The sequence below is a fragment of the Leptodactylus fuscus genome, chromosome 6, assembly GCF_031893055.1.
Source record: "Leptodactylus fuscus isolate aLepFus1 chromosome 6, aLepFus1.hap2, whole genome shotgun sequence".
Lineage (NCBI taxonomy): Eukaryota > Metazoa > Chordata > Amphibia > Anura > Leptodactylidae > Leptodactylus > Leptodactylus fuscus.
Window position 1 is genome coordinate 59,941,107 of NC_134270.1, and position 13,281 is coordinate 59,954,387.

The window sequence follows — 13,281 nt, forward strand, 5'->3', positions numbered from 1 at the left end:
GGCAACGCTTCTGCTCTGTGCTTTGGCCTTCTTTAAGCTTGTCATGGGGGGAATATAATAACTGTTGGAGTGAGATGTATCTTTTACATTCTCTGTGTGTAAGATAGGTTTACACTATCGTTATTTAATGTCTGTTGTCATGTCTCTCTGTAATGTCAGAAAGGTGGTGTCAGGCAGGGGGTGTGATTCAGAGATCCAATCAGAGACAGCCAATGTCAGAGCTCAGACTCCCACCCCTTGTCTACTCCTGCCTGACACCGCCCTCCTGACAGTACAGAGTCTAAATAGTATATTAGGGGCTAAAACTAACAACATTGATTGTTTGGGAACAAGGGCCTGGTGCAATTGCACTGTTGACCCTATGATTAAAGCAGCCCTGGGGACCAGTAAAGGAGCAGTCTACCATGTGAGGTCAGTAAAGTGGACGCTGTACTGTGTGAGGAGGTCCCGCTCTGTGATAAGTGTGTAGAAATTTGGGGGAATCTCAACAGGGTTGCCAAGTAATTGGAGCAAACTGTGTGGCGGCTGAGTGAAATTTAAAAAAGAGAAAAAAAGCATACGCATTCAATTTCTGGGCTTATCGACCTTTCCAATATTTATGGCCTATCCTTAGGATAGGGTATCAATATTACATTTGACAGCCAGGACCCCTGCAGATCAGCCTTTCTGGGACATTGCAGCTAACAGTAATGTTAACATGCTGTAGGCTGTGCTGCTCACTCGCTGAACAAGTAGCTGTGGGTTTGGATACTGCAACAGTTCACATCGCATTTGCAGCTTATGACCTATCTTAAAGCCATCAGTATTAGAAAGGTGGTAACCTCTTTAATATATACAGGGGCATACATTTTATTATGGAGACAGAGAATACCCTGAGTAAAAGTAAGCAATGTGGGGGTGAGGCTCCAAAAGATTCACTGAGATTTTGTTGTACAAGGGCAAAGCTTGAGTCACGCCGTGCCACATCCCAAACAACCTCCCCCCCAAATGCTCCAACCCATGCTTAAGTCGTCTTTATTTTCCTGAAGAATTCCCTGGGCTGTGAAGAGGATATTGATTTTCTTGCATCTATCCTACTTAGTTATTGGAGTGCCCAATTCATAAAGAAAGCTGATTCTGATAATAGATATATCGAAGGGAACTGCCGTATACGTAAATCGCTTCATCTTTCAATGTAGGATTCTGTTGGATGAGAATGAGTTTTTAGATATTACCTTTGTATATTTTTACTTATTCCCTCCCCTCTCTCTATATACACTCACATATATATATATATATATATATATATATATATATATATATATATATATATATATTTGTCGGCTCCCATTGTCTGCACTGAGTACAATGCATATTGTTGGTGTTATCTTTCCATTAATTACCTATTATCATCCTGCTATTTAGTTACATTACTGACAAATTGCCCTTATTAGTGATTTTTAGATACTGGTTTCTGTGGCAACTGTCCTATGTACAACATATCAGCTGATAATTGACAGCTCAGAGGTTTCAGCAACCTGACTAGTGAGAGGGTTGTAGACCCCTCCCCCTCCCCCGGGCTCAATACCCCCACTAATTACTCATCAGATACATCTTGTCAATGGACGCAAATTCTGTTTTCTTTCCACATCAGTTTTATTGCGGAGAGGGAATGGCTTTATAGTCTGTGCACAAAACTATAAATTTACTCTAATAAACCTCTTTGGACATCGGGGAGATTTGACACTTTCATGGGAGGTGACCTGTGTACGGTCCCTTAGGTAGAGAATGCATGAACACCATGTGAGCTGAGCCCAATCCAGGCACGTATTTTCCTGACGGGGCTAAATAAGGTCATGGATTGAGATCCTGCAGCCATCTGTTCCCATATAGAGTATTTACACCAGCGCGTTCATCCATTGCCTCACAATATTTCTCAATCATCATTACTAGTCATGGTTGCGGCATCAGGCTGAGCTAAGATTGTGGAGTGCGGGTAAGGCTGGGGTCTGCAGGTGACCTCTGATAGGCTTTCTGCCTGAAGACAATGTAACAACATGGAAAGTACGACTGATATTTTTCTAAAGATTCTCTATTGTTAACATCTGGCACATGCAAATAAACGGAGACTAGAGATGGTACAATATGGGGGCACTAGATCTTTATTGAGCATTTTGCCCACTAAATACTGAGTAACACAACTCCCTGAAATGCCCTCTTATGTTAAAATTTCAGCTGCTATCTTGGAGTCCTCCTCAATCAACACTAATTGTGCCCTTTACAATGTCTCATTGGGTTGCTGCCCAACATTTTGCAGACCCTTTATGACATTTACATCTTCATCTAGTTGCTTTACCCACTCCCCTTTTTTCACTGCTCTGCCTGTGTAAGTATCAGTTTTGACCAGACTTTCATTGGTTGCTTTGGACAACACTTTATTTTTATCTAGCTATTATCCTTTAAAGCAGGGCTGCAAACCTGTTGCTCTCCAGCAGCCACATGCTATCAAGGTATGCAGGGGTGTAGCTATACGCAGGGCCGTTTTACTAGATTAGGTGGTCCTGTTCAAAGTTATTGTAAGTGGGTCCCCCCAATAAACCCCCTCAACTTAAGGCTCCATGCCCCCTCAACCACCAATGTTCCGCAGAAAAGAAAAACAAAACTACTCACTTACATTACAGACCTGCAAGCTATGGCTGTAATGATGTCTGGAGTTTGGCACTCATTGTGCTTGCCCTGCCACACACATCACAAGCTGAAGGCTGAATAATGGAGCACAGAGATGATAGCTCCATGCTCCATTGTTGTATTGAAATCTCTGCCTGCCGCCTTGAACACTGGGACAGCACTTGAAATGTGGGACTGTATGAGGCCTCTGCTTCCATAGGGCATGGTATGGCTGCACCGTTAGCCCTATGGTTAAAGCGAACTGGTTATAGGGGTTGCAGTAGCTGCAATTGTTACTGGGCCCTGAACTCTGGGGGGACTCCAAAGGTCACCCTACCATATGAAATATAACACAGTTGACATAATATATAACATAAATATAACACAGTTCTAGGGGGCGACATGGTGGCTCAGTGGTTAGCATTGCAGACTTGCAGCGCTAAAGTCCTGAGTTCAAATCCTGCCAAGGACAACATCTGCAAGGAGTTTGTATGTTCTCCCCCTGTTTGCATGGATTCCTCCCATGCTCCAAAGACATACTGTTAAGGAAAAAATTTTTACGTTGTTAGACTTATATGGAGCTCACAATCTGCATTAAAAGAAAATCTCTTTCTCTATAACACTATTCTTAATGGCACAATGTAGGTAGGGGCCCTTATGCAGATGATGCACTGGGGTCCAGGAGCTTCATGTTATGCCACATGTTGCAGGCAATTACTTTAAACCATAGTGGTGGATTCTAGAGCGAGTGCCATAAATTCTTGCATGGAAAGCTGCATTTTCAGGAGCCACATGGCATCACTAGCACAGGCTATGGTTACACATAGGCTTTATGGGGCAGAGCTGACAAACTGATGTCAGCCATAAAGCGAAGCTCCAATGCAGTAAATCCTTATTCCGCAGGACAAATCATCTTTACTCTGATGGTTGTTAGTCACTTGGATTTACAAACGTCTCCTGGCAGCTGGAGAGTTAATTTCACGTTTTTACAAACAACTTACTTATGTTTGGAGAGAAATCCTGAATTATCAGATAAAATCTGATTATATTAAGCGGCTTTTCTGGAACATCTGTTTGTCACACCACACAAAGCGAAGTGCAATTCAATGACAGCCAAGGTTATAGAAGATTAGTATCCAACCACGAGAAATGGGCCTCAGCGATCTAGTCAGAGCATTCATAGCAACAAGATAGTTCAGGATCCAATGAAATGTGGGCCCTGCAGACACAGGAGATATGACTGATGCAGGAATGTTATCAACTGTTTATGTCCTCCTTTTAAGCGGATGCCCTTACTTTCCATGGAGAGGTTTTGCTTAATACCACCTCCTACTACTACTTTAAGACTGCCAATGTACATATAGCTATATCTCCTGACATCCCCATACATGTATATGCTGGGCTCGTGTTCTGAATGGGAAGAGCACAGAAAGCTGTTGCATACACTTTTGCTTGCAGCTCATCACCCCCAGAACCAAAGGATTGAGGATATTGAAATCCAGTATGCCCAATCCTTGTCTCTCCCATAGGCAGATGTTAGGCCACTCTCATAAACATTACATGATTGATTGGTCCTGCTAAATACTGATATACACCTAATATATACAGTATGGTCAGCTTGTCCCTCCATTGCTGGAAGGAAAGGCCTTACAGCCTAAAGTCATCAATGAGCTGTGAAGAAAGCCCGACTCCCATAATACAAGGCTATGGAAGAGAACTGTCAGAAGGAGTGTTCATCACAGCCCAGCAATGACGCTGTCAGCTTTTCAGTGGTATGTAATACCGCCAATGTCAGAGGACATGAAAGATTCCCTGACAAGGGTAAAAACCAAACACACCATATTGGCTCAAATATCTCATACCAACTGCATGATATATTCCATAGACTATAATGAGGTCCGTGTGTTTGCACGAGTCATGTGGAGAGAAAACTACTTCATGAACTACTTTCCTCTCCGCATGACTCGTGCGGACACCGTGTGGAAAACACAAGGACTCCATTATAGTCTATGGGGTCTGTGTGCTTTCATAAACTCACCGCTTGCCAAGGCGTTCAGTATTCCGTTTGGGGGTCCCCAAGCAGACTCCCAGAACAGAATACCAAACGCAGATGTGAACCAGGCCTTAGACATATTTATAAATCGGGCTCATTTTCAAATACACCAAAATTCTGGCTCATTCTGATGCACCAAAAAAAAAAAAATCTAAATTATGTTTCCATCGCTCAAAGAAATGTAAAATTTGTCTCAGTTCTTTCTCAATTGAATCTTCAACTAAGTTTACACCATGTTTAATGTGGTCTACTTTGCACAAGAAAATCTTATTAGTTCTTTTTTATTAGACACTTTCAAACCGCAGCCATTCTTGGGCACATTTTTCAAACACGTCGAGCCAGTCATATTCATTTTTACTCTCTGGCGCACACTGTTCATAAATATCACATAAATGCCATGAACCATAAATCTTGGTGTAAACGTGAACAGAGTCAAATGTAAGAACATCTATCCAACAGCTAAAGTTTGGCTGAAACTGGGACATACAACAGGAAAAAGACCGCCTCAAATTCCTCCAGAAAAATGTGAGACTGATGATGTCATACAGAAAACCATTACTTCATGTTAGTGCTGCCAGAAGTGATTCTACAACCTATTTATACATCGGGTGCATTTGGTACAAGAATAGTAATATGATAATATTGCTCCCTTTGTACAAGAATAAAACCACACTACTACGGCCCCCTATGGACAGTTAGAATTTCCCAATCTGAATGCTCCTTTCTATCATACATCTGGCCTGTAATGAGCTGTAGGGAGAGGGGGGCTCAGATTATGGAGGGGTTGAAGTATCCTATGTAACAAGGTAAGTTCATTCTGTATATTTGGCTCCTGGACTTGGGACAAACATTTGCTAAGTGTTCTACAGCTGATAACGTCTGTACCCCCCCTCCCCCCTCTAGTCTGAGCTGCTCTCTAGCCAACACTTACTGCGCCAATCTCATCCCTGACTGCAGATTACTTTAATATTATAACTGCTGCCAATGCATTTATATTCTGGTGCCTCATCCAATTGCAGTTGCCCATTATTCTTAAAGGGCACCTTCCCAATTTCAGTCACAGAGGCAGATAAAAGTACTGCAGAAAGACCTGATCAGAATATATTCTGTGCTAAAAGAAAATATGTATTTAATAATAAGAATAAGGAATATCTGTGATCCTCCAGCAGTACAGAGGATTTCAGGAATGTGCTGATCTTGGGTTGTGTGGAGGGAGTAGGATAGCAGTGACGTATTTATTCATTGTATAATATTATTATTGCCCTGTGTCTAATACAGACTATTCGCCATCTGCATCCCCTCTGGATGGATTACTGGCTGCCCAGAACCAGGGTGATGGTGACGACCTGAACAGTAGAAAACCCAAAGTGAATCCATTGCCAGTTCTTGACTGGAACATTGACTGGATGGACGAATTGGAGGCAAAATACCGGCACAGGAGCCAGGCAAAATCACAGTATTCTTTCAGTAAGAAGGTGAGCAAATATCTACTTGCGCATTTCTGTATTGGAGGTAACAGAAAATGAGAGGGGTGGTCTGGTGCATAGCTATAGGGTGTCCAGTGCCCTGGGGTGCAGCCACTGTGTTCTGGAGTGCAGCTATTGGGGATATAGTGATCTGTGGTCTAGCTATAGGGAACCTAGTGGTGTGGGTTGAAGCAGTAGAGACGCAGTTGTTTAAGGTGAAACTATAGGAGGCACAGTTGCCTGAGCTCTAGCTATAGGGAACAAAGTTGTCTGAGATCTAGATATGGGGTAGCTCATAAACTGTAACTCCCACTCTTAAAAAAAAAACCAAAATGGATGTTAAAACTAATGCAGAGGCTATTAGGAATATGAGAGTGTCAGTCTGGTTTCTATAGGCCGTCCCTCCTGTTTCCCCCTTTGTATCCCACTGTTAATATGTCCGCAGCACCAGATCCCTTCTATATAATTACTTGGCTCGCTCGCTGCCAAATCTCATTTCCATCACGTCGTCCACATCTGACCTTGTAGTGAAGAATCTTCTCCCCGGCCGCCATCTACACATCATATAACACCCAACCCCGGAGAAGCTACAATAATCAGGGACTTTTCTGCTGTGTCCATCGCAAGCGCAGGATCAATATGCAGCACTTTGTTTCTCCTCTGGGGTCTCATGCACCTGCACTGCACTGCTAACACACGTACAGGGTCATAAGGATGGGTCGCCTCACAGAATGAATAACTAGGGGTCTGTTACAAAGAGCTCAGATTATTCTGTGGGCCACATAGACTTGGTTGTATCTCCTCTCTTCTCTGTAATCACCTATAAAAATAATAGGGCAATACTAATAATAATATACAGTAATATATACAATAACTAAACCTGAAATGGTAAAGGTCCTGGATTAATGGATGTTCAAACATGTCTTAGGCCTTATTCACATGTCAGTGTATTGGTCAGTGTTTTCCACCAGTGGTTGTGACCCAAAACCGAGGGAGACTACACGGCGGTAATGTAAAATTAAAAAAAAACTGTACTTATTCCGGGTTTCCACCTGCACATGGTTTTGTTACACAGTCACTGTTGCAAATCACTGATGTGTGAATATTACCTTATAGGGAGTCTGTCACCATAGTCCAGCATATCAAATCAGCCCTGCAGATATATAGGTTATGGTCACCTGACTCAAACAGGGCTTTCCACATGTGAATTGTTGCCTCTGTTGCTGATATATCACGTTTTTGTAAATATGCTAATTATCTATTTGGAGGATTGAGGGCATTGTCATTGCTCCGAAGAGGTAAGCGTGGCCTGCAATGATATAGGTACTTTTTCGGAGGGTATAATACTTATGGGGGGGGTTAGACTTAGCAACGCCTGCAATCAGAGTGGATTCTCATAGTGGGCATTAGCTCCAGGTCTCTGCTGTACATTACAGCAGGCACCTAGAACGGTATCTATGGTGGTCTCTCTGCAGCAGAGCAGCCTCCATCTATAAGGACCCGGGATCCACCGTAATCGCACGGCAGATGTCTGGAAGGGGTTACACCCCACTGTAGCTAGGGCTTCTTTTTGGAGTAGGGCTGATATTTCAAGCCTACTCTAAAAAACCTAGGAAATCTAGCTAGGGTGTATCTTTGGGGTGGGAGAAACACGGTATAACTTACTACATATACTGTAGATTCTCTTTTGTGCTGTACATATTAAGATGTGACTTTATTACTTGGAAGGACGGGGAGAGATGCATAAAGCAGTTTTTAGTTCATTTCTAGTTCCAAGAACAGCCCATCCATAATCCATAGGATTGCAACAAAGTCTTGCCACAAACTGTCAAAAACAAAAGGGGACACTGAGCCAACCGTAGTGTGATAACTTCTAGATAAGTAAATGTTCAAATGAGGAAAAAGGCTCACCTTGGAGGGTTGTGGATTATAACCACAACACTTTTTGTACATGCATATGTAAAATTCCTTCTCCTAGGTCGAGGCAGCAAAGTTCCTGACACCTCGCAGGTGTAATATTGTGTGGTATAAGGACCAATGGCTCAGATTTGTTCTGAATCCGAAACTGAGGAACTGCGCTCTCTTATTTAGTGGTTAAAAGTACACGATTTTATTGACTTCAGACAAACTTTCACACAACGCGTTTCGGGCGTTATACTACGCCCTTCCTCAGGTGTATTAGTTTCATTTGGGCCTTGCATCCCTAAAACACGTGTCCACCCTTTGCAAGGATCTACGGAGCCATGGAGAATTTGGTCTTCTCATACAATCCAGAGGAGACCGCTGGAATACTTGCAGGCGTAACATATGACCGTGACTTCCTTAACTCCGCTCCTATGGAGACTAAAACACGCAAAGCAGGAAGTGTCCACCAACAGCCTTAGAACCAAAGTTTGTCTGAAGTCAATAAAATCGTGTACTTTTAACCACTAAATAAGAGAGCGCAGTTCCTCAGTTTCGGATTCAGAACAAATCTGAGCCATTGGTCCTTTTGCCACAAACTGTGGACACCATGCTGTATCACTGACTCTGGCTTTATCTGTGTTTCAGGTGGAAACATTCAAGTAACATTCATTACTCAGCCAATGGGCTTGTGCCGAGGACTGAGGGTTTGACCCATCCCAGTGATCATACTAAAGCTGCATGGAAAACTTCACAATCTACATCACTGCATGTACAGGATATAGAACACAGAGCATTCACTATACTGGATCAGAGACTGAAGAAGTATTCATGTATCTTGTGTCGCTCCTGTGATGATTCCCTTTGTACCTCCTTAGTCAACTTTATAGAATTGACATCATCTTTATAGCAGCCTGTGGACTCTGAAAATGACATCACTAGGCGGCCATACATGTCTTTCCCAGGACTCGATGCCTGTGCTGCATATATAACAATACTTAGGTGGTGTAGTCACAATCCACTTGATATTCTGGATTATCATACAGTTAAGGATATATGTATATATGACACAAACACCAGAAATAGCATGTAGTATGGTCTAATATTTCTGATTTCCTCGGTTCAGAGTCCTATAAAGCTCTCCTTCTTTCCTATGTAAATAGAGCTCAATATCTCTGCTTGGTGTCTGTGGATGAGAACAAAACCTGTCCCAACCTGAGGGTGTGTTCTAACAGGGCGGAAGACGTTTTCAGGAGCAACCCCTCACACATGCAGCGACTGCAGGTTTTACTTTTGTTTTTGTGAACCAAAGAATGGATTTAGCAAAATGGAGAAATATAAGTACTTCCTTTGGCACAAAACACTGCAGTAAAATCTGCAACGAAAAAAACAGCCTTTCTGCAATGTGTGGCCTCAATGTGTTACATGCTGTTCTTGATGTCCCCTGTACCAGCATAAATTAGGTGCATTCTCCTTCATCTAGGTGCAAATCTACAACAGGTCTGCGATTTTCGCCGATTTTACTATCATAGTACATATGAGAAAGAACATAGCGCGGGAAATACCCCACCAGCCCATTTCCGAGTCTGAAATGTGGTACGATCACCGCAAAAAAAAAAAAAAGAAGCCATTTGGGGCATATTTTAGTTGCAAATAGCATGAAATAGTTGCAAAATTTTGTGACATAACAGCAATGACAGCCTGATACATTGTAACAAAATGGCAAGAGAGGTTTGTGTTGCTGTGTTTAGCAGGGATTGTCAAGACTGGGTACAAATAAACTGTATCAGATGTGAGAAATATTAAGTCTGTATACATGGTTTCAGCCTCTGAATGGTCCTTATTTACTGACAGCAAGCAGAGATCTTTTGAAATAGTGACACATTAGAAAATCCTAGAAGTGCATTATACGATAATGGAGCTTTATTTACATAAGACTTTTAATATACTAATATAGGGATAGAATGGGTTAAGTGTAGGATATGTCTACATTTTGTGGTGCTCCAGCTATTGTGAAACTGCAACTCCCATCATCTCCTGACACTCACAGGCCATAAACAGTTCAACGTAATAGTTTTCAGTCTGACACTGTCACTTAGAGAATGTGGCTCTTGGATAGTCTGACAGATGGATCTCTAATAAAATGTATCATAAACCAGATTTTAATAAAGGTGATGATATTATAATGGGGTTCAGCTGTGGACAAACTACAAATCCCATTATATTGTGACGGTCCACTCATGGTGGGGGTTGAAGTCTTGCGTTCTCTGGGCCCCAGATGCATAGAGGGTATATGTTACCAGAATTTTTGTAGACGGGATTTTAATTGTTTACATTGTTTATACTTTTTGTGTATTTGTTATAAAGTTATATTTGTACTTCTCTATATCTGATGTCTCCTCCGCAGCTCACATGACCTATTATAAAAAATGTTTTTGTGTTTGTATAATTTTTTATGGTATAACATCCAGTGTCACCCTATCCAGAATTCTCTGCGGCATTGTCCTCTCATTCTGGAATTCTAGAGTTAAAAATGTTCTGCTGAGATTATGGGAGTCCTGGGGTTCACAGGATGACATCATATCTTTTATGACAGTAGGTATGATGTCACCATAGATTATATTATCAGGCTTTTGACTTATACTAATGGCTATTATGATGGTACATATGTTATGGGGGCACTGTGATTCATATGAAAACAATGACTACTATTGGGGTAGGGTTGTAGGGCACTAGACTTGATAGTATGGGTTCTTTAGCTGAGATTGTATTAGTATTGTAGTTGATAGTGGTTATGGGTTTGATATGTTATACTGAATCTTTCCACACAAACCTATACATCAATATATTTGTTCAGCTACTCCTGCTCTATAATGTGACAGGTTTCCTTTAATTTCACATAATAGGCCAGGTCTGTCAATGAACAATATGAAATAAAAATCCATCTGGCATGAATGATCTCTGTATGGAGAATCCTGGCATTGAGGATCCCTGTATGGAGAGTCCTGGCATTGAGGATCCCTGTATGGAGAATCCTGGCATTGAGCATCCTGGCATACTTGCTGTCATTCTTACTAGAAAATGCTGACATACAGACACTGGCACCCCCGGGCACCTCCAGACCGTCTCTGCAGGAAAGCGATGGATATTGAACGGTGTTAGCATTGATGACGCCTCATATCAGTAATTACCAATCATTAAACAAGGACAGTGGAAAGTCACAGCATCATTGAATTAGAATGGCAGAATGGCGTTGCATCCACATGTGAGCCGCAGACTCCGCGCCACTCGCTGCTTAATTGGTCATTTTCCTGAATTAAATTCAGTGTTGACCTTGGAAAAGAAAGTTCATGTGTAAATTCATGTGATGAGTGGAGATGTGAGAGGAAAGGGAGGTGGAATAGTGCAATATAGATATATAGGACTCTATAAAGGGTTAGTATAGCGTAAAGGTCATGGTTCAAGAAGCAGTCTACAGGAAACAGCCCAGTAAACAATAATAAATGGACTGGGGTAAAGGAGACTAGTGATGTTGTCACTGGACATTATACAACATCAAAGGATTGTTATAAGGATAGGAGATGATGTCATTGGACAGTATATCTCTTGCTGTCTCGGTCAGCAGGAGATATCTCCCGGATTCAACTCATCTGCGTCCGGATGCAAATGACTTAAATACAATGGTGAAGCAGGAGCTGTATGCTGCCCCCAGTTTGATGTCACCATCCGCTGCACAGTTTAATGTCCCCCTTCAGCTGCCCCACTTTAAACTGGGGCACAAGCAGAGGGACTTTATACTGTGAGGGTAATTGGAGGGGAACATTATAATGTAGGGGCATATAATGCACAGGTGACATCCAGCAGACATCATACAGTAATTCTGAGGCTGGCACTATATGTTGGTTTTCCAGAATAGAGATAGCTCCAACTACTGATCGTCCATTTTCCAGTCTGATAGCGTTTAAGTATTTATTTTTATATCGCTGCATCCAACATGTAACGTTTTTCCCCTCGATCGGATTCGCTTTATCCATCATCTGAAAATAATCCCTAGAAATGTCTAATAACATCCCAGTGATCACAGCGGACAGGAGTAGTCCACTATATTTTCAGTAGTTTCTCTGCACGTTTCGCTGGTCTGAGAGTATTGGATTCCCTGCTGGACATATAGTCAGTGACCATAGAGGAGTTTAGGTGTAAAGGTCACATCTCTTGCCCATCTTACCCATTAACTGCTCCCTCCGCTCAGCTGGAGACGTGTTATTGGGCAGTTTATGGAGGAAGGGAATTATTCTGCTCAGTCGCATTAAAAAGGTCACGTGTTAAAGGAACTGAAGCGTGGACAAGATATACGCTCTCATTTTAACGGTTTCTAGATCTCAGCAGGAATCTTCTACCCTGAACGTGTTAGAAACCCAATGTTATTATATTAACCAGATATTAGTCAGATGTATATGCCACTAAATACATGGATTACGGCTGAGGCCGCACATTGCGGAAACACAGCTTTTTTTGTTGCAGATTTTGTTGCAGTTTTTTGAGCCAAAGTCAGGAGTGAATTGAACAGGAGGTAAAGGTATAATAGCTTCCTATATATTTCTCATTCCTTTTGTAACCACTCCTAGGTTTAGCTAAAAAATAAAAAGCAAAATTTGCAACAAGTCCAGAGCCCCACGGAATGGAAACGCTGCGGGAAAAAACGCAGCATTTTACTGCACAGGCAAAGTGAATCCCATGCCCACTTTCCTTTAAAAATTGCCGTGCGGACACACCATGATTTCTAAAACCAGTGCATTTTTGGAAATCGCAGCATGTCAATTATACCTATGGAATTGCCCGCAATTTCCCCATAGGTATAATTTTTTTTTTTTTTTCTGTAAATCTTATTTTATTGAAATTTTTCATTTTTTTTTTACAGCAAATTACAATGCAGAACAAGACAGCTGATAAATCGAAAAACCCATAGGTACAATTGTAACAGAAAGTCTGCGTCGGAAAGCTCCCCAAACTTTCTGTTTAAAGCGCTGCAGGAAAAACCACAACGCAAAATAAATTGCTGTGGGACGTCCCATGGGGCCTTAGCCTAAAGGTGCATTATGCTGCTGCATGCCACAGGTTATATTCACATAAAATGCTGAGAAAAGAGAAATACAAAAAAAACCCAGAAATACACAGTACATGCAATATGCAGAATTTAGTGCTGCAATCACAATT

The 13,281-nt window shown here is 41.8% G+C and overlaps 1 protein-coding gene across 2 annotated transcripts in view; it reads left to right on the plus strand.

The window, feature by feature from the left end:
- ROBO4 (roundabout guidance receptor 4) overlaps window positions 1-10,381 on the plus strand; it is a 66,371-nt gene extending 55,990 nt beyond the window's left edge. For both annotated transcript variants that reach the window (XM_075280071.1, XM_075280072.1), the window contains 2 exons: window positions 5,978-6,174; window positions 8,716-10,381. In XM_075280071.1, the coding sequence (XP_075136172.1) occupies window positions 5,978-6,174; window positions 8,716-8,733 (215 nt within the window). In that variant the 3' untranslated portion in view covers window positions 8,734-10,381. The remainder of the gene's footprint in view (window positions 1-5,977; window positions 6,175-8,715) is intronic.
- Window positions 10,382-13,281: the final 2,900 nt, after the last annotated feature.